Raw genomic sequence first — 24648 nt, 5'->3', positions numbered from 1 at the left:
AACAAATCAGAGAAAGAGAGAAACCACAAGAGACTCTTAACTCTAGGAAACAAACTGAGGGTTGCTAGGGGAGGGGTATGGGGGTCACCAGGTGATGGACCTTATGGAGGGCACAGGATGCTTTGAGCCCTGGGTGCTATGCATAAGACTGATGCATCACAAGTCTGGACCTCTGAAATAAATAATACACTATATGGTAATTGATTTTAAATTGGGGGAAAAAGGGACGCCTGGGTGGCTCAGTTGGTTGGGCAGCTGCCTTCAGCTCAGGTCATGATCCCAGTGTTCTGGGATCGAGTCCCACATCGGGATCCTTGCTCTGCAGGGAGCCTGCTTCTCCCTCTGACTCTGCCTGCCACTCTGTCTGCTTGTGCTCGCTCGCGCTCGCTCTCTCTCTGACAAATAAATAAATAAAATCTTAAAAAAAAAAAAATTGGGGGAAAAAAAAAACTGCCCTACAACCCAGCAATGGCACTACTGGGTATTTACCCAAAGAATACAAGAACACTAATTCAAAAGGATACATGCACCCCTGTGTTTACAGCAGCTTTATCTACAGTAACTAAATGATGGAAGCAGCCCGCGTGTCCATCAACAGATGAATGGATAAAGATGCGGTTTCTCTACACAGTGGAGTATCACTCGGCCCTAGAAAAGAACCAGAGCTTGCCATGGGCCACAACACGGAGGGACCCAGAGAGTAGACTGTTCAGTGAGATCAGTCAGTCGGGGAAGACCAGTATCCAATAATTTCATTCATATGTGGCATTTAAGAAACAAAAAGGAACGAAGGGGAAAAGAGACAAACCAAGAAACAGACCCTTAACTGCAGAGCACACAGCGATGGTTCTCAGAGGGGAGGCAGGTGCGCGGAGGAAGGGGACTCGTCCTGAGGAGCACGGGGGGTGGACGGCGGCGCTGAAGCACGATTCCGTGCACCTGACGCTCATAGAAAGTTAACTACACTGACATTAAGTTTAAAAACTTAATAAAATTTTTAAATAATACATGCAACTGCTGCCCCCCCCCCAAAAAAAGGTAAAATAATTTCAGGAATGAGAGGCAAAAAGAAAGCTCAGTTAGATAATAGTAGAAAGGCCCCAGAAATCAACTGAAATCACGTAACAGCGGAAAGGAAGGGGAAAGGAAAAAAGCCGCCCATCCTGCACGGCCCACCGAGGCCGCAGGGCAGGGGGCGGCCCCCAGGGCGCGGATCCCGCGCCCCCCACAGCCAGCACCCCGCTCCGCGCCCCGCACCGCGCCCCCGACCCTCCTCGCCTGACTCACCCCCAGCCTCGACTTTCTCAGCGTCCTCTTCTTCCTCCTCGCCTTCCTCCTCTGTCGCCTCGGTCGCCTCGGTCGCCTCCGTCGCCTCGGTCGCCTCAGTCGCCTCGGCCACCGTCGCCGCAGGCACCACGTCGCCCTCTTGACCGCCTCCAGCGTGGAAGAAAGGAGTTACACGTGGCTGTCCCACCCCACGAGACACCGGAGGCCACTGCTCCCCCGAGCCCCGCGCCTGCGACAGTCCCGGGGGAAGGTCAGGGCGAGGACGGGGAGCCCCGACCCCTTCCACCCTTGGGTGCAGCTCGGCCGGTGCGCGGACCCCCGGCGACCCTGCCGCGCACCCTAAGCTGCTGGCGGGCGGAGGGAGACCCGCTCCTCTCCGGTTTGGGGCGCCTGGCTGGCTCAGTGGGTTGAGCCTCTGCCTTCGGCTCAGGTCATGATCTCAGGGTCCTGGGATCGAGTCCCGCATGGGCTCTCTGCTCAGCGGGGGGCCTGCTTCCTCCTCTCTCTCTGCCTGCCTCTCTGCCTACTTGTGATCTCTGTCTGTCAAATAAATAAATAAAATCTTAAAAAAAAAAAAAAAGAGGCCTCGTGTGCGAGCTCCCAGCGTTGTTACACCTGCCTCCTGCCTGTCTGGAACCTTCTGCCTCCTGGCTCCTCCTTCCCTGCCCTCCCCGACTGGCGCCGCTTTCCGAACCAACGCAGTCACATCTATATGTCCCAGTTACCCCAGACACGTCTAAGTGGCACCAAAGGAAGACCCGTGCCAATTCCCCGGGAGACGAAAATCAAGGTCGCAGAATGACCCGATGGTTCCACCAGGCCCCAGAAATCCAAGCCATCAGCGGGCATTAAAAAAAAGGCTCAACTCCACTAATTATTATTTAAAATGTAATATAAGGGGGCACCTGGGTGGCTCCGTGGGTTAACATCTGCCTTCGGCTCAGATCAGGATACCAGAGTCCTGGGATCAACGCTAGGTGGAGGCCCTCACTCAGCAGGGAGTCTGGTTCACGATTCTCCCTCTGCCCCTCCCCCACTGCGGGGTGTGTGTGTGTGTGTGTGTGTGTGTGTGTGTAATAAATAATTGTTTTCAAAAATGTACTATAGATTAAGCAAGCGCAGTCCCCATCATTTATGGGATTGGCAGATATGAAAAAGATTGACAGTTCCAATGCAGGACTGGCGGCTGACAGGCACCTGGCCACTGTTCGCTGTGGACAGGCAGGCCCTTTCTCCAGACCAGTTTGGCAACCTATCCCCATTGTGTAAATGCACACACCTAGGAAACCCGCAATTCTTTCTTAAACCTCTCCCACGGAAATATACAAGGCACAAAGGTGCATGGGTATCGTTACCTTGTTTGTGGGGGAAAAAAAAAAACCTGTGGAAAGGTAAATATTTTATTATGGAATGGATAAATAAAATATGGTATATCAATGTACTTAAAACCTATTAAAGGTAGATAGATCTATAGGTATTGATATGAAAAATTCTCAAGATGTATTTGAGGGAGACATGTCACAAAATAATATATATAGTATGATTGATTTTAGAAATTATGTATTATTATATAGAGAAGATACAGATGATTGCTTGATTGATTGATTCCGGGAAGGATCTGGCAGGACACACGACTAACTGTAGCGTTTACCTACAGGAACGGGAGTGGGACTTAAGGGATAGTGAGGGTTTGCCTTTTCACTCCTTACTTTATATAATTCTATGTCATGTGAATCCTTGAGAGGATGCCCTTCAGTAATAATTAGTGTCATTTTTTAAAATTTAAGTGAGTCCTTTCGTGACATAGACAGCCTGATTCCATTTTGTTATTTCTAGAAACGCAGGCCTATTAGAACAGTGCCTTGGGCTAGCGCTGTGAGTTGCAGACACCCCTCTTCCCTGCCACCACCCACACCAGCATCTACTTGTCGCCATTCCTGTAATGTGTAACTGGGAGCCGAGAGAAGTCTTGCTTGGGGCAGGGACAGAGTGAGAAAGAAAGGAGGGATGAAGGCGCCGGCAGTGGCCCGACTCCAGGTCCCGTGGACAGGCCAGAGCCCCATAAAGGAGCCAACGAAACTGCCCAGGTGTCTTAATAAGCGGAGAGTGACAATGGGAGCCACGGAGCTGGGGGCGGGGGAGGGCCCCCTCCCCGCCTCCATCCAGAACCCAACGCCGTTCCTGGGCCTCCAGGAAGGGCAGCTGTGAGTCTCTAGGGACAGGATGCTCGGCGGGGGGTGCGATGGCATTCTCGCGACGGGGCGACGGTGGCAGAAGAGCCAGGAAAGGAGGGACAGAATGGGGAAGCGAGTCAGAGAGGCGCAGAAACAGGTCCCAGTCCCAGGCAGACTTCCGAGCACCCGTCCGAGGGCCCAGGATTGAACCCGGGGTCTGAGATCTGCTTCTGCCTAGAACGGGGCCATCCAGCCGGGGACACTGGGCTAAGCAGGTGTCAGCGCCCGCGGCTCGGAAAGCGGCCGGCGAGCGGCGGGAAGTCCGGGCGGCGTCGGGGAGGCTCACCGATCTCCACCTCCACCTCTTCGGGCACCACCTTGCGGTAGAAGAAGAGCGGCAAGGCGCCCTCCTCGTCGCTGGTCTGGTTGAGGAAGTGCAGGATGAGGTCCTCCACCTCGCCGTCGTTGCGGTTCAGCAGCTCCTCGAAGAGCTTGGGGTCTGTGAGGCCGAAGGCCGTGTAGATGCGGTCGCGCATCCACAGCACCCGCAGGTCGTCCATGGCGCCGCGCAGGGCCCGATGGCGCCCCAGGAGCCCAGCGACGGGCGGCGTCCGTGGCAACGACGCCCCTGGCAACGGGCGCCCCGGCAACGGCCACCGGGCGCGGGTCCGCACCGCCCCGGCGCGCGCCCGCCTCCGCCCCCGCGCTCGCCGCGGCGCGGACCCGGAGCTCGGAGGTGGCGCCCAGCCCCGTCCGGACGAGGCCGGTCCTTCCCACCCGGGAACCGAGCGGAGCAGCGCGGCGGCACACTCGCTCCCGGGACGCGCCGACACGAGGCCGGCCGGGAGCTGCCGGGGCAACCGGACAGCCGACTGCGGACCTCCGCCGGGGAGCGTCCCGCCCATGGTGCCCCTAAGCCGGCCGAGGCCAGCCAGGTGACGGGGCGGGGTGGGGCGGGGGGGCGCAAGGTGAAGGCGACCCTGCCTCGGAGGGGGCAGGGGCAGAGTCAGAGGCGAGGCTGACAGTCCAAGCCGCCAGCCACTGTGGATCAAAGGGCCTCAGAAGGGCAAATACTTCTCCAAGAGTTCAAGAAGGGACAGGTTCCTTCCTGCAGCACATGGTATTGGAGAAGAGGGAGACCCAAGAAGGGACAACTGACTTCTGGCATTTGGGATCAGGAGAGGGGCCAAGCGCTCTGACTCTCCAGCCAAGCCCAGATATAAAGAAGCAAAACACCCATGTTTTAAAAAATATATTTATTTTTCATTAGTAAAAGGAAGTTCAATACTGATAGAAAGATGCAAAATTGTCCTTTCATGCATTTGTGGAGCTTTCACTTAGTGACTGTGATCCACTACCCACCCCCACCCCCACAGCTGAGTCTCTTTATGACAAGGCTGACCCTAAGAACTTAGCCTTCCTGTTGGATTTTCCCATCAAGGAACAAGTGGAATGTTTGAAGTCTTTCTTACAATTCTAAACCAAAGCTCAGCATCAATGACCTGGCTGTTGGAAAACTATTACTTGGAACTGCCTTACTTTCATCATCCTGAATTAAGGTTTCTGAATAACCTTACTGGAGATGTACCAGATGGCATGCAAGCAAATCTGGCTTTAACATTTTAATGAAGAAATTACTGTTTCTAAATGCAGACTGCATACCAGTTACAGAAGTTTTGTTTTTGTTTTCCAAAATGAATCAGGCCCTACAATGTCTGAATATTTAACTCATAAATATCATAAAAGTTACCTAAGCTATATTCTATGGCTTATTAAGCTACAGCAGGCTGAAAACTGAGAACAGAATGTTTTTATAAAATACCCACCCTGAAACCAAGGACAGAACAGCATTCGGTAAAAGGTGAATCTTTTCAAAGTCCGATCTGCAATGAATAAAAAGCTCACCGTGATCATCAGAACACACTTTGGGTTACTTAACTGATCACAACTATGTCACCACGGGGACATTCCTTACCCTCGCAGGATGAAATCAAATTCTGTTTCCTGAAGAAATCCCTTGGATTTTTATGTTAGGACTGCATTAAGACACAGAGTGAACACCTGAATCAAAACTGGAAAAGGTGGCCGTCATGCCATGTCCTCTTTGGGAAAATACACAGATATCTGACATTCCCCAGACAACTGACCATTTTTCCTCTGGATATTTGCTACTAAGGGAATGAAGTCTTGTCTTGAAAACTGTACGTGGAATAGTTCTACCAAACAGCTTAAAAATTAAGTGCAGCAACTACTCTGGTAACCTGACATTGGAACCTATAGCTTTAGGGAGGGGGAAAAAAAAAAAAAAGTCCCCTGGTGCCTGAAAGACATCATCAAACTCTATTTCTAGAGAGTTCTCTCACAGAAGTTATACTATTGTTTGTTTTTTTTTTTTTTTTCATAGAATAAGGTAGCTTACGTAACTACTACATAGGTTTCAATTTAAGAAATGACTCTGCCCTCTCTGTTCTATATCCTGATAAGAGCTGTTCCTTAAGAATGACCAACTGGCCCGTAACAAGTTACCAGAGGGGGCCCTAAAAGATTCCAGCAGACGCCGCATGTCCCTTGTTTACGAATCAGTTAATGGTGCCCTGAAATCGGGGGTTTCCCAGGGATGAATTAGTTACCATTTTCTTACCACAGTTCCTTGGAGTAAGCAGTAATCAAGATGCCAGCTGGTAGGGACAAGTCTGCGACCTGAGCAGCGTTACTGAGATTTTGTGTCCCCTCCAAAGAAGTGTGCAACCAACATTACCCCTTGCCAGGGAAACTGAACTCTGAGGGCAGAATCAATTCCTAGAGCCTCATCAGCACCGTTTTAGGTCTGACACTGTAACAGGAGGGACAAAACGCAGCCCCTCCAAACCGGCTCACTTAGAAGCAGCCCGGCGCGTTTACTACACTTAGAAAGGTTTCATGGCGGAGTCCCAGGTCAGCGTGCTCAGTCCCTGCCTCTCAGCAAACCGGTCTTGACGTTCCCTGAGAAGATACGCTTCGACTCCAGGCTCCCAGAAGCTCAGCTTGTGATGTAAATTCCAACCTCTGCCACCAGCCAGGTGAAGCAGTGCGGGGACAAATCGGCCTTCTCGTGCGCCTTCCTCAGAACGTTAAGGAAGTGAGAACGCCGCAGATTTCTTTATGAAAATAATTATCTAAAATCAACTACAGTAAAATACGAAAAATGAACATAATTTACAAGAATATAAATCTTCCTTGACTTACAATGGGGTCTCAGCGTAAGTTGAAAATCTGCTAAGTTGAAAACGCATCTAGCACAGCCAACCTCCGGCCCACCTTCCGCGTGCGCAGGGCACAACACGAGCCTCCCGCTGGACAAAATCACCCACCACGAAGCCTGTTCTATAAGGAAGTGTCGACTCCCTCGTGTCATTTCTTGACTCCCGGCGCTGACAGCAACAGACGGCTCAGCCGTGAGGGTTCGGGGGCGTCTGGGACCCTCGTGATCGCAGGGCTGACAAGGAGCAGTGACCGCGACCCCGCATCACAAGAGAGCACAGGACCGCGGATCGGGAGCCCGCGACAAGGTCTAGATTCGAAATTACAAGAATGTGTATGGCTTTTGCACCATCACTCAATCAAAATTCACTGAATCGAACGATTGTTAAGTCAGGGACTGTCTGGACAGGTTAAAATGTTCAGTACGACTGACCCACATTCATTCAAAACCGAATGTCACGTGAACAGATGAATTTAAACTACAGATAATTAAGAATTAATTTTCAATTGATCTGAACAGTGTTTGAAAGTTTAAATTAACTCTAAATTCCTTTATCAGACCTTTATTTAGAATTAGTCTGAAAGTAAAAAATTATAATCATACTGTTCTCAAGGAGAGGTGCAATCTCTTCATGGTAAAATATCTTAATTTATATTTTGTTATAAAAATATACAAAACACTACTTTTTGCTCTGCCCTTCACTCAATATAAACCCCTTTTGGTTCAGTAACATCAGCTAAACTGGTCTTGAAGTTCAAATCACATCCACATTGTATCTTCTACAGTCACGCTGGGTTTTAAGGCTCAGGATACAGTTTTATCTTTCAAACATACAATTCTCATAATTGGCTTTACATAAGGATAACAGGATTAGAATATTTTTAAAAATATACAAGTGGGATAACCATCTGTTGTTCGTTATTTTATCCCATTTTCCCCAATTATCAAAACAAGACAAAATTGTAGAAACAGCCCCCTACTTGCAGGCCTAGACAGCATACAGTAAAAAAATGTTTACATACTTGTAATCAGGCAGAACGTGAATCTTTTGATTATCCGTCATTAAATTTTTTAAAAAACTATACTTAACCTCAGCTGTTGGAAAATATTATCTGACAACGTCAAGCGACAGAATGACTTTTTGTTTTTTAATAGGGTAAAAAGGAATTGAGTATCGAAGACCATTTTCAATGAGCCGTTCAAAACTGCTTCTCTCCCCCAAGCCTGTATTTTTAAAAATAACTTAAACGTAACTTTGGGCCTTCACTTATATTTGCTCATTGTAAAAACTGAAAGAAATTTAGAGATCTGAAGTTGATAAACTTTACAAAATATTTAACAGAGGAAGAGGTATATCTTACAGAGTTATTTGGCTATATCATAAGGCAATCAATGAAGACGGAATTTTTCCTATCATAAATCTGACGTAAGTGAAATTCTGTAACATGATAATTCTCCATAAATCTGACAGCTCGTTAGGTACAGCAACGTGATCATGCCACGTCGTCACTGAATTTCGACGAAAGCAGTCTGAATGAGAAAGGAACAAATTTGGTGCCTGCACCAACGTAGAACTTGTTCTGAAATTCTACCCTAAAAAAAAAAAAAAAAAAAAAATTCAGTGTATCAATGAAAGATTGTGAATAACACTTCCAACATCTCTTAAAACAACATGTGTAAGTTAAAAAACAAATAAAAACAAAAAAACCAAATTTCCTGTGCTGAAGCTGCTTCCCTTCTGTATGTGCTCTCATGGCACAAGTGTTTTGACTTAAAGTACATTGTTGTATGTTGTATGTTGTATGTGCCCCATGTCGCCTTTCTCCGTGTGTAACAGAAACACAAACCCATCAGGCCACCTCATGCACTCCACACAGACGCGCCTCTCTCTGCACTCTGGTACTTTCACACACACAAGTAAGCCGATATATGCTAGAAATAGTTATACGTTAAGAAATACATAAGAATTTTTACTTTATTTTACAATAAGATAAAGGAATTTTCCAGACCCCAAATGAATTAAAAGCATTAAGCACACGGAGGTATCCAGCAAGCATAAATCTTCTTTTAGATGTCAGTGATAATATTTCAGAAACAAAATACCATTTTAACTCGGGGGATCTGAATCCAGATCCCAGGGTCGGGAAGGCAAGCACCAGCCTCCCTGAAGTAGCCAGATCTCTGCAGGTTATATATATCTACATGTAGGAAGGGGGTTCCTTTTTTTTAAGTAACAGTCTCAAAGCTGAATTTCGAACTCACCAGTGGAGGCGTATGGCGTGAAGAAATGCAGAAAGGCCTTCCATGATCAAAAGGATGAAAATTGTCAAAACTGCGAAGAGTGCGATGACCGGCAGCAGCAGCAGGACTCCGTACGTGGTGTCCACTCGGAGGCCCACACGCACCAGCATGGTCCACAGGACGTCGGACAACTCTGCGGGCGGAGGCAGTTGGCAGAGTTCACTTCTGTTCACACGCGCCGAGGCACCGCCATTAGCTCATGGGACCAGGTTTCCTTTTGACAATTCTGACTTATTACCCACGAAATAATACACACGCCTACCGACTCCAGATGTGATCTGCTTCTCATGTCAAAGTGAACCAGCCCCTGAGGCTAAGCAGCCCCTGATCATCACAAACCCTGAGGAAAACGGGGCATGCCAGAAAAATCCGAGGCCTGCCTCCCAGAGAGAGGACTTGACCCAAACTGGGGTCGGGCTGGCTCTGTCCCCACACAACACTAGTTCACACAGCATCTGAAAGATGGGACTGTGCTTCCTCGGATACGGGAGATGGCCCACACGCCTCCCTGGGGGTTCCCTGTGGCACGGTGGGGTGTCACAGCACAGAGTTTGGGAACTGCGGGTCTGAGCGAAGACTTACGTGCGTGAGCCAAACTGAGAGCCCAGAGCCTCAGGTAGGAAGCGGTGTTGGAGATGCATCCCAGGCAGTACTCGATGGAATGAATCACTTGGGTCATTAATATTTCTCCAAAATTAAACTGGGAGAGATCACACATGTGTTAGGTCCAGTGTACTGCCCGCGCGCTCCCACAAGTCACCCTGTGTCCCACTTCCGCCCCCTCGCTCTCGGTGACAGAAGTGGCGTCTGCGATGTTGGGGACAACACCCAGAGCATGAGGAACAGTGAAGCAAAGCTCCGAGCTCCACTCCCAGCTCTACCACAGACCACTCTGTGACCTACACAGTAGCGCTCCCGGCCTCAGTTTCCCCTATGGCACCCTCACAGCCCAGGGTGACTCAGAAGCTAGACTCTGGCTACCCGTGCACGTCTGAGAGGTAAACGCAAGCCTCACAAAGAGAAACTGTGAAGAGGGGCCCCTGATGGTGAAAAGGCTGCGCGACCCTGGAAAGGAGGCCCCCGACGCTCTCCCGGCTCTACCGCTTGGTCTTTGTTATGATCTTGGGAATCATTAATCGTCCCAAATCAAAACACTCAGTTACGTAATAATTATAAAATGTTGATTATAAGAAATTTTGTTCAGTCTTTATTGGATGACCAAAGGAAGCTTCCACGAACATGAAGTAGCAAAACGGCTCAGCTGTGTGTGGCCAGGACTGTGCTTCCCTTCTCTGGGGGGATCTGCTTCTCCAGCCACTGATCCCAAACCCCCAGCGCCAGCTCAAGGGCTAAACTGTGTCCCCCTCCAAATTCCTGTGTTACAGCCCTGACCCCCAGTGTGACTGTGTCTGGTGACAAGGCCTTGAAGGGGAATATTAAGGTGAAGAGAGATCCTAAGGGTGGGTGTCCTTACAAGAAGAGACACATGCCTACGGAGGACAAGGCCCCGTGAGGACACACTGAGAAGGCAGCCGTCCACAAGCCAAGGAAGAGAAACCAGCCCCGCCAACATCTTGAACCTGGACTTCTGACATTCGGTTTCTGTGCTACAGCGGCCCGTGCGGACTACCCGAGCAGCTGTTGGTCTGGGGATGGCAAGTGACCCCAGACAGATCGTCATAGTACGTCCTGGGGATTCTTCCTAATGTAACAATCAGCCAAGAGCACTTTTCTCTCTTACTGAAAGACTAAAGAAAATCAGTCAGCACTAGCTGTGGCCAAGGTTCCAAAATTGGGGCGCCAACTGGCTTCAGAACGGAAAACAAACTTGCCAAGAACCAAGAAGTTCCCAGACTTCTTGGAGACCCACAAACCAGTTAAGCCCGGAGCTCACACGGCTCCTGTCCTGACGGGAGCCAGTCAGCAGGCTGCCCTTAAAGCCGGGGTCAAGCAGGCCGCCTCCTCCTTACAACTAGGAAAAAGTTCTGAGACAAGAACCTTCCAAAAGCAAAGCTCGTGACATCTGAAGTCACTTCCCATGACAGCACGTGATAGTAACACTACAAATCCCCCCGCAAAGTTGAAAAAGCAAAACGAGAAGAACCCTTCTGACGAACAGATGACCAAAGCAGCGTCTGGGAAGCTTGTGTGACCGTGTCTGGAGTTCAGTTTCTCTTTGTTTTTTAAGATGATTATTATCTTCATTCTCATGGTGATTACCTCCATGAAAGCTTAGTTGCTTTTTCTTCACTCTCTCTCTCTCTCTCTCTCTTTATGCAAACTCTGTGCCAACGTGGGGCTCGAACTCACCACCCTGAGATCGAGCGACTGAGCCAGCCAGGCACCGGAGAGCTTGGCTTCCAGTGTAGTGTTTTCGACAGTAACAGAGACTATTACCTCTTCGCATGTCATTTCTCTGCATCCATCTTCCATCTGGTTATTTCCTTCTTCTATGTCTTGGCTTCCCAGCAGAGAAACCTCTTCCTCACTGTCTTTTCTTATAAGCGTGTAACCACTCTGACAACAACCAAAAGAAGGCAGAGTCATTGCCTTGGAAATCGTAAGGACGGGACAAATCCAACATCAGCGCCCCTTCCTTTCTCTTAAGGACTCAGTTCTTTGAGAATAAAAAAGTCATTAAGAGACGCTTAATGACAGAGAACAAACCGAGGACAAACCGAGGGTTGGCAGGGGACAGGCTAGATGGGGGACGGGCCTGAAGGGGGGCATCTGTTGCGGGGAGCATTGGGTGTTGTGTGTAAGTGAGGAATCACTCAATTCTACTCCTGAAACCAATTGTACCGTATGTATTAATTAACCAGAACTTACATAAACACTTGAAATCAAAAAGATTAAATTAAATTAAATTAAAAAGTCGTTTGCAAGGCCACAAGTACTCCCCCTCCTCCCCCCCGATTAAGATGGCTGTTATTAAAAGACCAGTAAGTCTCCATGCGGTGCAGAGGAACCGGCTTATTAAAAGACCAGTAAGTCTCCATGCGGTGCAGAGGAACCGGCTCTCTGCTCCCCGCCGGCAGGGATGTGAAGCGGCAGAACGGCGATGGGGCCTCGGAAAATTAACCCCCTCTGCGTGATCCCACGGCTCCGTTTCCAGGTACGTATCCAAGAGCACCGACGGCAAGGGCTGGAACAGAGCCTCACACGCCCGGGCTCCCAGCAGCAGAGCCACATGAGCTAAACGGCAGCAACAATGAAAGCATCCGCTGACGAATGCACAGACCGACAAACAGAATGCGGTCTCGCCACGCAACAGAATGTGACTGAGCCTTAAAAGGGGTGACAGGGGTAAAGCTGGAGCCATGGTGCTCAGTGACACAGGTAGGCACAGAAGGACAGACGCGGTGTGGGTCCGCGCACACAGGGAGGAGTCGAACCCCAGCAACAGCAGGCGGAGGGGCTGGGGAGGAGTGGGGAGTCGGCATCCCGGGGCCAGGGTCCCCGCTGGGGACGATGACAGAGCTCTGGAGTCGGGCGGGGGCAGCGGCCGCACAGCCCTGGCAATGTGCCTGGTGCCCCGGGCCGCACACTCACAGAAAGTTACAGTGGAAACGGAAACGTCTGTTATATCTGTTCTATCACAGTAGATTTTAAAGAAGTAAAATGAGAAAGCAGACACACAGGAAAACAGTCTAGAAAGAAATCTAGCAAAAGGGTGACCCTGGCTACAACAGAGGGACAGAAGAGCGCCCCGCTTTCTCTACGTTCCATGTTTTCTATAATTATTTACATTTAAAAAAAAAAACACTTTAAAGAAAAAAAAAATCAAGAATCAAGATCAAGGCACAGAAGCGCTTTAACGACAGCAACCGAGCTGAAGGACTTGGCTCCAACTCCCCACAGGCCTGCTGCTCGCTGGAGCAGGGGCGACGTGCTGTAGAAGCTTCTGGAGCACGGGCCACAGCAGGCCGAAGGAAGGAGGCTCTGGCCTGAAGTCAGGACTCTCGGACCCTCCGAAAGGCGTCCCCTGGGCTCCTCCTTGTACAACCTGAAAGCGGACTCGGCTCGCCGCCCGCGCACACGCTCCCGACTCAAGCTTACCCTGCTCACTCCGAAGCAGCTGCGCCCGTTGTGCAACCACAACAAGAAGAGCGGTTTTCCTAGGAAGAGGACGGGGACAGACAGCGCGGTGACGGCCAGCAGCAGTCTCTGCACGTGCTCCTGCGGGCGTGGAGGGGAGGAAGCCCGTTAGGATGCGAGGACAGTGCGAACAGGGTCCCCGGCCCAACTGGTGAGCGAAGACCAAGGACAGCGTCTCCTTCTTCGCAGTAACAAGGAACAGAATGTAAACAGCCAAATCCTTCCTGCTGGTGCATGTCTTCTAGACTCCTAGCTGAATTCTAGAACCAAAGAGTAACACTGCCGACAGAATGGGACAGTATCATTCGGTTCCGATCTAAGGAACGAGTAAGAAAATTCTGGACAGATTCAAACTCCAGCTAATTAATTTTCTGAAAATACCGTAAGAGGGCGAATACCAATACAAGCTGTTCATTTCTTTATATTCCTGTTCTGGATTTTTTCATTATCATTCCAAAGAGGGCATAAGGAACATGAGCACATAGTAAGTGGATTCACTTTTACGTGAGAAAAATACTAAAAGAGGATTCAGAACAAAACTAAAAGCACTTTCTTTTCTTCTTTTTTTTTTTTAAAGATTTTATTTATTTATTTGACAGACAGAGATCACAAGTAGGCAGAGAGGCAGGCAGAGAGAGAGGAAGGGAAGCAGGCTCCCCGCTAAGCAGAGAGCCCGATGCAGGGCTCGATCCCAGCACCCTGGGATCATGACCCAAGCCGAAGGCAGAGGCTTTAACCCACTGAGCCACCCAGGCGCCCCCTAAAAGCATTTTCTTTAAAAAGTAGGGATACTGGGGCGCCTGGGTGGCTCAGTGGGTCGGGCCTCTGCCTTCGGCTCAGGCTGTGATCCTGGAGTCCTGGGATCGAGCCCCACATCAGGCGCTCTGCTCAGTGGGGAGCCTGCTTCCCTCTCTCTCTCTGCCTGCCTCTCTGCCTACTTGTGATCTCTCTCTGTCAAATAAATAAATAAAATCTTTAAAAAAAAGAAAAGAAAAGTAGGGATATTGGGCGCCTGGGTGGCTCTGTGGGTTGGGGACTCTGCCTTCGGCTCAGGTTGTGCTCCTGGGATCCTGGGATTGAGCCCTGCATCAGGCTCCCTGCTTGGTAGGGAACTTGCTTCCTGCTCTCGCTCTGCCTACTTGTGATCTCTGTCAAATAAATAAATAAAAATCTTTTAAATAAATAAATAAAGTAACTAGAAAAAGAGGGGGATTCGCCAGCACTCAGAAACCCTCCAGAAATACACTTTCTTCCCAGCACTTCAGACGGCTACGAGTGGCAGCGAGTTCCCACAACACTGCTCGACCAGATCCCCCAGACCAGCATCCAGGGCAGGGTGGCAGCTCATGTGATCACGTCCAGAGAAACAGGAAGCCCCTACGTGCCCAGGAAGGCTGTGGAAAGCACCTTCCATCACCCACTAATCGACACAAAAAGGAGGACTTCCTTTAAGTTCCTGAGAGTGGAAAGGAGCATTACCCACCTGCCCTGCGTACAGGCCGTTTGTTTCACTAGCCGGGAACAAAAACATGTTGATAAATTCGATCAGAATGCTCGGGGCAACTCTGGAGGTTTCGGCCGAGTACACCAGCCACTTATAGACGATCATGAAGATGAGGTACCCGAAGATGCAGAGCATGAAGAGAAGTTCCGGGACGGAAACCAAATAAATATTGAACTTCTTCCGGAAATGCCTAGGGAAAAAGGAATCGACCAAACCCTGAGCCAGTCTGGACTGAGACAGAGAATAAAGCGTAAAGTACTCTTCCATTCCCTGGGACGAGGTCTAGCTCAGTGGAACAGCCTTTGTCTTCTGACAACTCGTACAGGATTCAGGTATGTCCATGAAGAAAACAAGTTTAAGCACAGTGAAAATGCTGGTGTTTCATCGTGAGACCCAGTTAGAGTCAGAAAATACAGGGGCGCCTGAGTGGCTCAGTGGGTTAAGCCTCTGCCTTCAGCTCAGGTCATGATCTCAGGGTCCTGGGATCGAGCCCCGCGTCGGGCTCTCTGCTTAGCTTCCCCCTCTCTCTGCCTGCCTCTCTGCCTACTTGTGATCTCTCTCTCTCTCTGTGTCAAATAAATAAATCAAATCTAAAATAAAAATTAAATGAAATGGCCCCTGGGTGGCTCAGTGGGTTAAGCCGCTGCCTCCGGCTCAGGTCATGATCTCAGGGTCCTGGGATCGAGTCCCGCATCGGGCTCTCTGCTCAGCGGTGAGCCTGCTTCCTCCTCTCTCTCTCTGCCTGCCTCTCTGCCTACTTGTGAGCTCTCTCTGTTGAAAAAATGAATAAAAATTTTTAAAAATTTTTTAATTTAATTTAAAAAAAAAAGAAAATACAACCTCTTCCTCTTTACACACTAATGCTGGTAAACAGTTTTCTAATTTATAAAATGAAAAAAGAACATAACAAAAATCAGTTCCAGAAATATATCGGAAGGTACATGTTGCATGCCTCCCTCCCTCAAGTGTCGGACTCCATGGGGGCAAAGCCTGTATTCTGTCTTTAGCACCACTCGATGCACATACTGTAGACCAGTGCCCTATGCAGTATAGTGCACCCGTGTGCTATACACTCAATAAATAGCTGCTAAATAAACCAATCACTGAACAAACACCTGTATTGTCACCACTGAATCAAAGAAACAACACACCACCACACCAGCTGCCTTTAAGACCCATATAGTCTACCCTCAAGAAGCAAAGTTTAAGAAATACCAAGCTTGGCTTATAAATACTGCTTTAAAAAAAAAAAAAATTCTGTACTTACAAGTGGTTAAATATTCCCAGAATGACTCCAAAAGTCATGTGAATAATTCCTAAAATCACAGACATTTTCATTTTGAAAGAGTTTAGAAAAGTGAGACGGTTTGTGGCCAAGTTCCAAATCTGAAGACAAAACAAAACAAGACAAGACATCTTTAACCTCCTTCAACTGCTTGGGGGCACCCAGGGGACACTGGGCACATTGTCCTCCCTTAAATCAAAAGGCAGCTAGAGATTTAAAAAGAAGGCAACATTCCGACTTTCTTCTTGACGCCTCTGAGCTGAGAACCGCTGATTTTCTTAAACCAGGGCCACAGACTGTTATAAACAATTTGCTATCTTTAAGGTGAAGTTCAAAGGACGCGGAATGAAACAGGACTGTGTTTAGGGCTCCAAGACTCGGCGGCGACACTAAAAGGAAGCGCAAGAGAGAGTAACACAGAGTCCGGGTGGGGGGGGGGGTTCCCTCTGGGGACAGCGGGGCCGTTCCAGGTCCCTGGGTCCCTTACCCTGGGCAGGGGCCATACAAATATGCATGTTGTAACTTTACATACATGTTTTATACATTCCGTGTATGTGCATTTTATAATAAAGTCTAACAGAAAACAAGGAAGCGGGGAGAGGGGGAGAGAGAGAGGAAGGAAGCAGAAGCCCAGAGCAGCCAAACCACGCTGCTGATAAGGCCCAGCGGCTGCTGATAAGGCCCAGGGACTCCGGCAGGACTCCCCGGGGCTTCCTGTCCCAGCCCCGCCAGAGCCCACTGTGACTGCTTCTCTCGCTCTCTGACAAAATCATCCTGAGTCCCTCACTTGGGGGGATTAGGAAAAGGAAAACAGGACCTCTTAGGACAGAAAGACTCGTTCTTTTTAAGTGCAAGTAAGACTTTAGAAAGAAGACTTTCGGCTGACTTCAGCTTGACTGTTTGGACCGGTGGGGAAGAGCGGGCTGCCAGCGGCCACTGTGAGACCCAGAGGGCAGGAGGGGGCAGGACAGCAGGAAAACTAGCAACAGTGCGACACAGCAACAGCAACACGAAGTCTCTGTCTGGCGACTAAGCTAAACGCAACTGGGCACAGAACGATCTTTCAGGCAAAGAAGGGGGGAAGAGAAAGGTGTATCTGTTTCCTGCGAGGAAACGCAAGAGACTAGCCCCACTGGTTCCCGTGCTGGAGGTGGGGGGCTGAGCGGATAAGGACGGGGCGGGGGAGACCTTTCAGGAGACCTGTACCTTGTACATACACCAGGTACACACATGGCTCTATTTTTGAACTAGATCAGAGTAATGTTGATTTTTAAAATTAAACCAAAGCAAAAGGAAGCAGTACCATGCCTCAGTCTCCTCCTCCCCCTCAAAACACCCACCTGAACTTTCTTCCTCGGGGCCTTTATTAGAAACCTTTCTTTCCTTCAAGTTAGGCCACACGTTATTAGGAATTTGCCTCCAAAACCAAAGGGAATTATTATAAAAGTTTTTGCATGCTTCCAATTATATGAAGACAGAAAGCAAAAACGCTGAATTATACAAATTACGTGTAGAGGTGAGAATGAACAGAATAATTCGGAGGCTTGGACAGCTCAGAAGAAGGTAGGCTGGACCTGTGTCATTCTGTTTTCTCATTCCTGTACGCAGTTACAGCATGTGCCCCCAGACCAATTCTGAGCTGGTCTCTAAGCTCCCCTTTCCAGGGTGAGATTCCTCCAGAAGATGCCGGACAGTCCCGAGAAACAGTGCCTCAGCCTGGAGGAGGCCTGGAAAGAAGGCAGGGGTGGGGGTGGGGGTGGGGAACTGGCTCACCGAGTGCTATTGGGGGTTGGGGAATGACCTTGTGGGGGACAGCAGTCCTTCCTGGCCCCCTGCAGCTACGTCTTCCTTTTCCAACACTTCCCATTTCAAAAACTACTTCCACAAGCACCCTGAGAACTCTGAGCTCCCTTTCAGGCTCTAAAACTCCATACTATTTCTTTCTAGATCAAAGGGTAAAAAATAATAATAATAATCCTCACATACAAAGAAGAAACTTAGGGAGCAGCCTGCACTGAATGGCTCCCGAAGGGCCGGCTCTCCCTAGAGTACAAACAGGTCAGAAACCATGCCGGAGTGCAACTGCCCCTCTGCACTGACCTGCTTTCCCAAAGGGACAGCTCAGCTTCGTCTCTAAACCAAGTTCATTAGGGACGCACATGGGCCACTGCCGCCCACGCAGAAACCCCCCCAGGGCATCTTCCCCACGGTGTGCAACGGTGTGAGCCATGCCCAAGAGCCTGAGGGAGCCCCGTGACAATGACAACCAAGCGGCACCCCAGAGAAAGCCGCGATCATGACGAGGAAAAAGCACACTCACGGGATCGATGCCAAGAGGGTAAGGGCCTTGGAACACTCCAGGAACACTCGGGTCCAACTGCAAAACCCTGCTGCGCCTGACGACGGAGTCACTGTAACAGAGAGCGGAGTGAGCGGCCGCACGGCCGGGGGATGGAGGAGCCTCGGGAAACGCTCTTCCCCCGAACACCGCGCGCTTACTTCCAGAGCACCATCCTCCTGCGCTCCGCCGGGGCGTGGCTGGAGCTGTACATGGCGGACACGTTCCAGCCGGAGCCGAACAGGTTGACCGACTTGGAGAAGCAGTCGTTGTAGATGAGGCCCGTGTACACCGAGAACAGCCCCATCAGCAGCAGGATGTAGCGGCCGTTGAAAAACATGCGCATGATCTGCGGCCGAAGCGGGGGCCGTGAGCAGGGGACGCCCCAGCGCTGCCCACAGGCCCACGCCCCTTCCAGCCCAGTCAGGGACGCTTACTGCCAGACGCCCACGTTTGAGAAACGGCCCCTGTTTAGTCAAAAAGAGGGGAACGACTACTAATCGCCCACCCCAGTGTAACAAGCGGGAGTGTCTATGCTCTCACCTCCTGTGACTGCTTTAGTCTGGGATGGTTTTCGTTCAACACCAGCAAGAGGGCAAATAAGAACATCACGAAGCCGTGTCCGAAGTCTCCGAACATCACGGCGAACAGGAAGGGGAACGTGACGATGGTGAAGACAGCTGCAGGGAGAGGAAAGCGAGAGACCTGGTTCGCCAGAGGCAGAAAATTCTAGTTCATGCCAACACTCGGCTTTCTCCAGAACTCCCGCAAGAGAACGGACAGGCGGACACGACAGGAGCCGCGAGCCTTTTGCAAGCGTCGGCCGCATCCTCGCCGGCAGACGCGACAGCGATCAGACAAAAACTCCTCAGGCTTCCGACCTGGGTTCACCTCTCTGTAGCTCCCAACTCCGTAGGCGTCCACGATGTTCTGAAACCCCTCGGTGAACTTGTTGGTGCGGATGAGAGTCGGGGGTGTTTCTTTGGTTGGGATCGTGTTCATGAACGAGGGGATCGTAGCACCGCTCTCTCTCTTTCGCAGAAAAAGAAAGAAAAAAAAATTACCATCCAAGAGTTCATTCAACAACCAATGGCTCCCTGCCAGCCCGGACAGGCAAGGCTCTGCGTGGCCCATGGGGACGTGCAAACCACCACTGGGGGGCCTGGCAGGGTGAGTCAAGGGCAGCTGAGTGGCCACAGGAGTCAGAAGTCTTGGGGGGAGGACTTGGGGGTTCGGTCTTACAGAAGGAAGCGTGCAGCCGGGCTGCAAGGGCAGGAAGCCGACAGCAGGGCCGGGAATGACAGGGATATGTACTTAAGGCAGTCTCAGAGTCACTAACGTAAAACTGAAATTTAATCTTTTATCTCTTCAAAATGTTCAAGAGGAATCTGGAGGCAACTACACAATATTACTAATAAAACCAAAAAATAGATGAGAATGAATCAAAATGTCAACATTAGTACAGCAAAGTCATGTACGTAGCTTTCTCCTTCAGCATTCACAATTCTTCAGAAATGTGTTTATTCATAGTGGGAGGGAAAACCTTTTTATTTTTATTTTATTTTTTTTAAAAGATTTTATTTATTTATTTGACAGACAGAGATCACAAGTAGGCAGAGAGGCAGGCAGAGGGAGAGGGGGAAGCAGGCTCCCCACCAGGCAGAGAGCCTGATGCGGGGCTCACTCCTAGGACCCTGAGATCATGACCTGAGCCGAAGGGAGAGGTTTAACCCACTGAGCCACCCAGACGCCCCGGGAAAACCTTTTTAAATAAAGTAAAACAGGTTATTAGAAGAGGAGTCGATTTTCCTGTCAAATTCTATTTAAGATACTTGCCAGTAAGGGGATTCTGGGAAAATCCCCAATGGCACAGAGTTCTGAACCGCCCCGAATCCCTTCAAGAGCAGACAGGGCAACCAGAGAGCAAAACCAAAATCCCAGAGACAACACTTCTCACAAAAGCATGTCCCCACAAGCCACCACATGCAAATGGGGACAAACTGCTCAACGCAATGACACCTGCACAGAAAGAGTCTCCAGACCAGAGGAAGCGAGAGAAGCAATGTGCCGTTGGAGAGACCCAAGGAAGAAACATCTCAAGAGAGTCAAAGGCATTCCCTGGAAAGCACAGAAGGCCGACCCAAGAAAAGCAGCTGGAACTGGGAAGGGTTCTGTCTACTTCCAGAGCATATGAGTGCAAGGGGTCCACGGGAAGTGAGGTCTGCGGGGACACAGCGGTCCAGCTCCCCCATACTCACAGAACACCGGCCGGGACATCCTCCCGCCACAGGGGCGCCCCACTGATGAGAGACCCGGGAATGAAACTGAAACTGAGCAGGACAGGAACACAAGAGATAAGGAAAGAGAAGGTCCAGGTAAAAGAAGGAGAGAGGAAGCTTCAGGTCCAAGGGCTTACAGATTTTTGATCCCTGCTCAGAAGTAGTAAAGAAAATTCTGTGAAGTTAGGAAAGTGATCCTGAATCTGCCCTCTTTTAAAAGTCCCTTAAGTACCTTGAACGTGTTCCGTAAAACCAAGATAAAAACAGATGATGTATTTATATTTATGTAATGTATGGTTCCCTTTTGTATCTTAAAAATATTTTCGTATGTATAAATATATATTATGTCTAATACAGAATTTCCTTGAATATTTAAACATGCTTTCAGAAAACTCATTACATTTTAGAGTGATCAAAAGAAAGATGGAGGTCAAAACTTACATAAAGTTATAGTAAAAAAAAGACTATAGTAAAAAAAAAAGTTATAGTAAAAAAAAGACTGAGCAGGAGGACATGTCCACAAATCAGACAAAAATCTACCTTACTCATTTCAAAATGAGCAAAAAAAATTAGGAAAATAATGCATGATATGAAAAAGCACCAGGAAGCAGAATTAGGTATTAGAAATACCTATTAGATAGGTATTTATTTATTAGATAAATACCATTATAAATGAGGTTAACAGAACTCAGAAAGCAATCAGAAATAAAAGAAAAAATATTCAGCAACGAGACAACACTAGATGGAACTCCCAAGGTGAAGAAACCTTCCTGGTTAACAAAGCCATAAGAGAAATAGGCAAAAGAATGGTAATTTTTAAAAAATCAAAAAAGAAAAAAAAGAAAAAAAAATCAAAAAAGAAGTAAAGAAAGATAAAAAGGACTCAAGAGGGGGGAAAAAAAACTCAAGAAAAAGTGACAGACATTGAAGAAAAACAAAGAAGGTTCAACTGAAACCTGACAGTGGGTCCTAAAGGAAGAAACCAGAGCAAGAGAACAGAACGAATACCAAAAAGCATAATTCGGGAGAACTCTTCTGAAACTTGCTTTAAACTATGTATTAAAAGAATCACTAGGGCGCCTGGGTGGCTCAGTGGGTTAAAGCCTCTGCCTTCGGCTCAGGTCATGATCTCAGGATCCTGGGATCGAGCCCCGCATCAGGCTCTCTGCTCACCGGGGAGCCTGCTTCCTCCTCTCTGTCTCTGCCTGCCTCTCTGCCTACTTGTGATCTGTCTGTCAAATAAATAAATAAAAATATTTTATAAAAATAAAAGAATCACTGACCTCTAAACTAACAATACGTTATATGTTAACTCAATCTAAATTAAAATTTTTTAATTAAAAAATGAAACTATAGGGGCGCCTGGGTGGCTCAGTTGGTTGGACGGCTGCCTTCGGCTCAGGTCATGATCCTGGAGTCCTGGGATCGAGTCCCACATCGGACTCCCAGCTCCATGGGGAGTCTGCTTCTCCCTCTGACCTTCTCCTCGCTCATGTTCTCTCTCACTGTCTTTCTCTCAAATAAAAAAATAAAATCTTTTTAAAATAAATAAATAAATAAAATAAAAAATGAAACTATAAGGGCATCTGGGTGGTTCAGTCATTAAGCATCTGCCTTTGGCGCAGGTCATGATCCTGGGGTTCTGGGATCGAGTCCCGCACCAGGCTCTCTGCTCTGTGGGAAACCTGCTTCTCCCTGTCCCACTGCCCCTGCTTGGGTTCCTTCTCTTGTTGTCTCTCTGTCAAATAAATAAAAATCTTAAAAAAAAAAAGGAATATTCAAGTGGCTCCTGAATGGAAAAGATTTTCAACTTCACTCAGAATAAGAGCAGGGCAGTGGCTGGTATCATCAAACTGACGTGGCCAGGCGCTCTGGGACTTTCTCCTGCAGATGGGTCAGGTGTCAGTCACTGCAATGGCATTCGCGACACCACAGACCACGTGAACAAGCAGGGGACCCGTGCAACTGGCTATAGTACATCCCCACAGTGGAATATTACATAGTTATAAAAAGTAGCAAAGTCTGATTAAGTGGAAAGAACAGTACCAATGAATAGCACGCACCCCTTTGTGAAGAAAACTATCACTGGGGCGCCTGGGTGGCTCAGTGGGTTAAGCCTCTGCTTTTGGCTCAGGTCATGATCTCAGGGTCCTGGGATCGAGCCTCACATCAGGCTCTCTGCTCAGCAGGGAGCCTGCTCTGCCCCCCACCGCCCTGCCTGTCTCTTTGCCTACCTGTGATCTCTCTCTCTCTCTGTCAAATAAATAAATAAAATCTTTTAAAAAAAGAAAGAAAACCACCCATTCATACCTGCTTCCCTACGACTACGAAACTCGAAGACGTAACAAGGAGCAGCAGTTATCTCTGAGGCAACAGGGGTGGGAGGAGGCCGCTCCGCTGTGTCCTTTACTTTACAGACATCTTTCAACCACGAGACCCTATTCCGTACTCCAAGCACAGACGACACACGCACACGCACGGCACAGCTCTGGCTCTCCGAACACCAGCCCATTCAGTGGCCTCTCTCCGCTCAGGGCTGTCCCGCTTCCCCTGTGCGGGGCAGCCGGCTGCCCCGCGCCGCCAGAACAGCCCCGTCCCGGCGTCTGGTCCCGGCAGGGGCGGGCCCCGGGTCACCTTACCGAGCCGTCCTCGAGCGCCCGGCGCAGGTCGTGCAGGTCGGCCTCGGGACACCAGACCTCGGCGATGAGGCACTTGTTGGTCACGTCGAAGCTGCACATGTTCAGCATGTGGTAAATGGCCTTCATCTTCTTCACCTGGATGACGTGGCTGTAGACGGATTCGGCGGCTTTACACAGCACTTGCCTTAAATAGTCCTCGGTTTTGTGAAGCACCTGGGTGGGAACAAACACGGGCTTCCAGCACTGGGGACACTTGTCGGTCTCCGTCCATCGGGCACTTGCCTCTCCTGGGGGCAGGCAAGGGAGTGGCTCGTTCCTTCTCGTCCTGACCCCAGCACCACTGGGAAGCGGGCAGAAACCTAAGCCCAGGAGATCTGAGGCTCCCTCTAGGGAGTTGACCCTCCAGGACACCACCCCAAGCGTGGTTAGATGTCACCATCTGGGTGGCAGCGCCATGGCCGGGCTGGGCCCACGGAGCGCCCCACTCTTGCCACTCCCAGCCTCAGCTCAGCAACCTGTCACCCCTACAGTCACCACCTCCACCCTCCATGTGGCCTGAAACCCCTTTTGCTGTAGGGGGTCGGAGTCTACTTCTTGCCCCCGATAGCTCTCACCGGTATTAGCAGAAACATCAGTGAACATGGTGAAAGCAAAATAACAGGTACCACTTTAAACACACTGATGACCAGAGAATCTTCTCCAAAGTCCCTTCACCACCACCTAGGTCTCTCACAGGCCGCTAAAAGAAAACTTGCATGCAGAGGAGGGAGATGAGTGATGGCCCAATCTCCCTGAAACACTTCCATTCGGCCGCACCAAAATTCTCCGTATCAAAAAAGAAAGCAAACGGATTTATAAATGTTTTACACGCCTCAGAGAAGGAGGCGACCATCTCCCGCTCACTCACCGTGTAAAGATCCTGAATCCGGGTGTTCAGTCCTTCCTGGATCTCCTTCCGCTCCTCGGCGGTGTTCGGGTAGGGGTAAACGTGACAGTGGTAACTAGGAGACAGAATTTAATAGTCGCGCACCCGTCGGGACCAGGAGAGGCTACACCAAACACCAGAACTAAATTCAGTGTTCCACGCAGGCACATCTCCCTCCAAATGGGATAAAAGCAGCCCCTTGGGAGAAAAAGGCGCAGACACGCACCGACCCACGGTGCGCAGACCCGCACAGACACTCCACAAATGTGCGCAGGAAGGAACAAACCGAGCACACAATCGGTTCCATGTTCCATTCCTGCCCTTGATGACCCCCGGAGCTCGCTCCCAGTTCCTACTTTCTGAAATTCCCCACCATCCTTGGGCTGCGAATCATTAAACAAGTTTGAAACACAAAAGCAAGAACACACAACAGTGATTACCTTAAAAGAAAGAGAAAATAAAGGGCCGTGGGAGGGGAAAAAGCTCTGGTTTCCTAGCAACTGCCTTTGACACGCGGTGCAGTAAAGCCCTCCCTCATCTCCCAGGGCCCATCTCCTGGGGGCCACACGGCACCCCA

General features: G+C 49.4%; 2 protein-coding genes across 6 annotated transcripts in view; both read right to left on the bottom strand.

Moving 5' to 3' along the window:
- The window catches only part of DNAH10 (dynein axonemal heavy chain 10), a 136906-nt gene extending 132776 nt beyond the window's left edge, over window positions 1-4130 (bottom strand). Inside the window, exons 1-3 of one of the 3 annotated variants that reach the window (XM_032309801.1) lie at window positions 3808-4130; window positions 1400-1434; window positions 1288-1363 (exon numbers count right to left, since the gene is read on the bottom strand). In XM_032309801.1, the coding sequence (XP_032165692.1) occupies window positions 1288-1363; window positions 1400-1434; window positions 3808-4021 (325 nt within the window). In that variant the 5' untranslated portion in view covers window positions 4022-4130. The remainder of the gene's footprint in view (window positions 1-1287; window positions 1364-1399; window positions 1435-3807) is intronic. The other 2 variants (XM_032309799.1, XM_032309800.1) reach the window with 2 other exon arrangements.
- A 1707-nt stretch (window positions 4131-5837) lies between these two features.
- ATP6V0A2 (ATPase H+ transporting V0 subunit a2) overlaps window positions 5838-24648 on the bottom strand; it is a 36579-nt gene continuing 17768 nt past the window's right edge. For all 3 annotated transcript variants that reach the window (XM_032309795.1, XM_032309797.1, XM_032309796.1), the window contains 13 exons: window positions 24054-24147; window positions 23147-23359; window positions 19110-19260; window positions 18772-18908; window positions 18390-18577; window positions 18211-18301; window positions 15873-15991; window positions 14585-14795; window positions 13063-13182; window positions 11401-11520; window positions 9586-9703; window positions 8965-9136; window positions 5838-8295 (listed from right to left, as the gene is read on the bottom strand). In XM_032309795.1, the coding sequence (XP_032165686.1) occupies window positions 8196-8295; window positions 8965-9136; window positions 9586-9703; window positions 11401-11520; window positions 13063-13182; window positions 14585-14795; window positions 15873-15991; window positions 18211-18301; window positions 18390-18577; window positions 18772-18908; window positions 19110-19260; window positions 23147-23359; window positions 24054-24147 (1834 nt within the window). In that variant the 3' untranslated portion in view covers window positions 5838-8195. The remainder of the gene's footprint in view (window positions 8296-8964; window positions 9137-9585; window positions 9704-11400; window positions 11521-13062; window positions 13183-14584; window positions 14796-15872; window positions 15992-18210; window positions 18302-18389; window positions 18578-18771; window positions 18909-19109; window positions 19261-23146; window positions 23360-24053; window positions 24148-24648) is intronic.

The sequence above is a fragment of the Mustela erminea genome, chromosome 13, assembly GCF_009829155.1.
Source record: "Mustela erminea isolate mMusErm1 chromosome 13, mMusErm1.Pri, whole genome shotgun sequence".
Lineage (NCBI taxonomy): Eukaryota > Metazoa > Chordata > Mammalia > Carnivora > Mustelidae > Mustela > Mustela erminea.
This window is presented reverse-complemented; position numbering and strand designations above follow the sequence as displayed.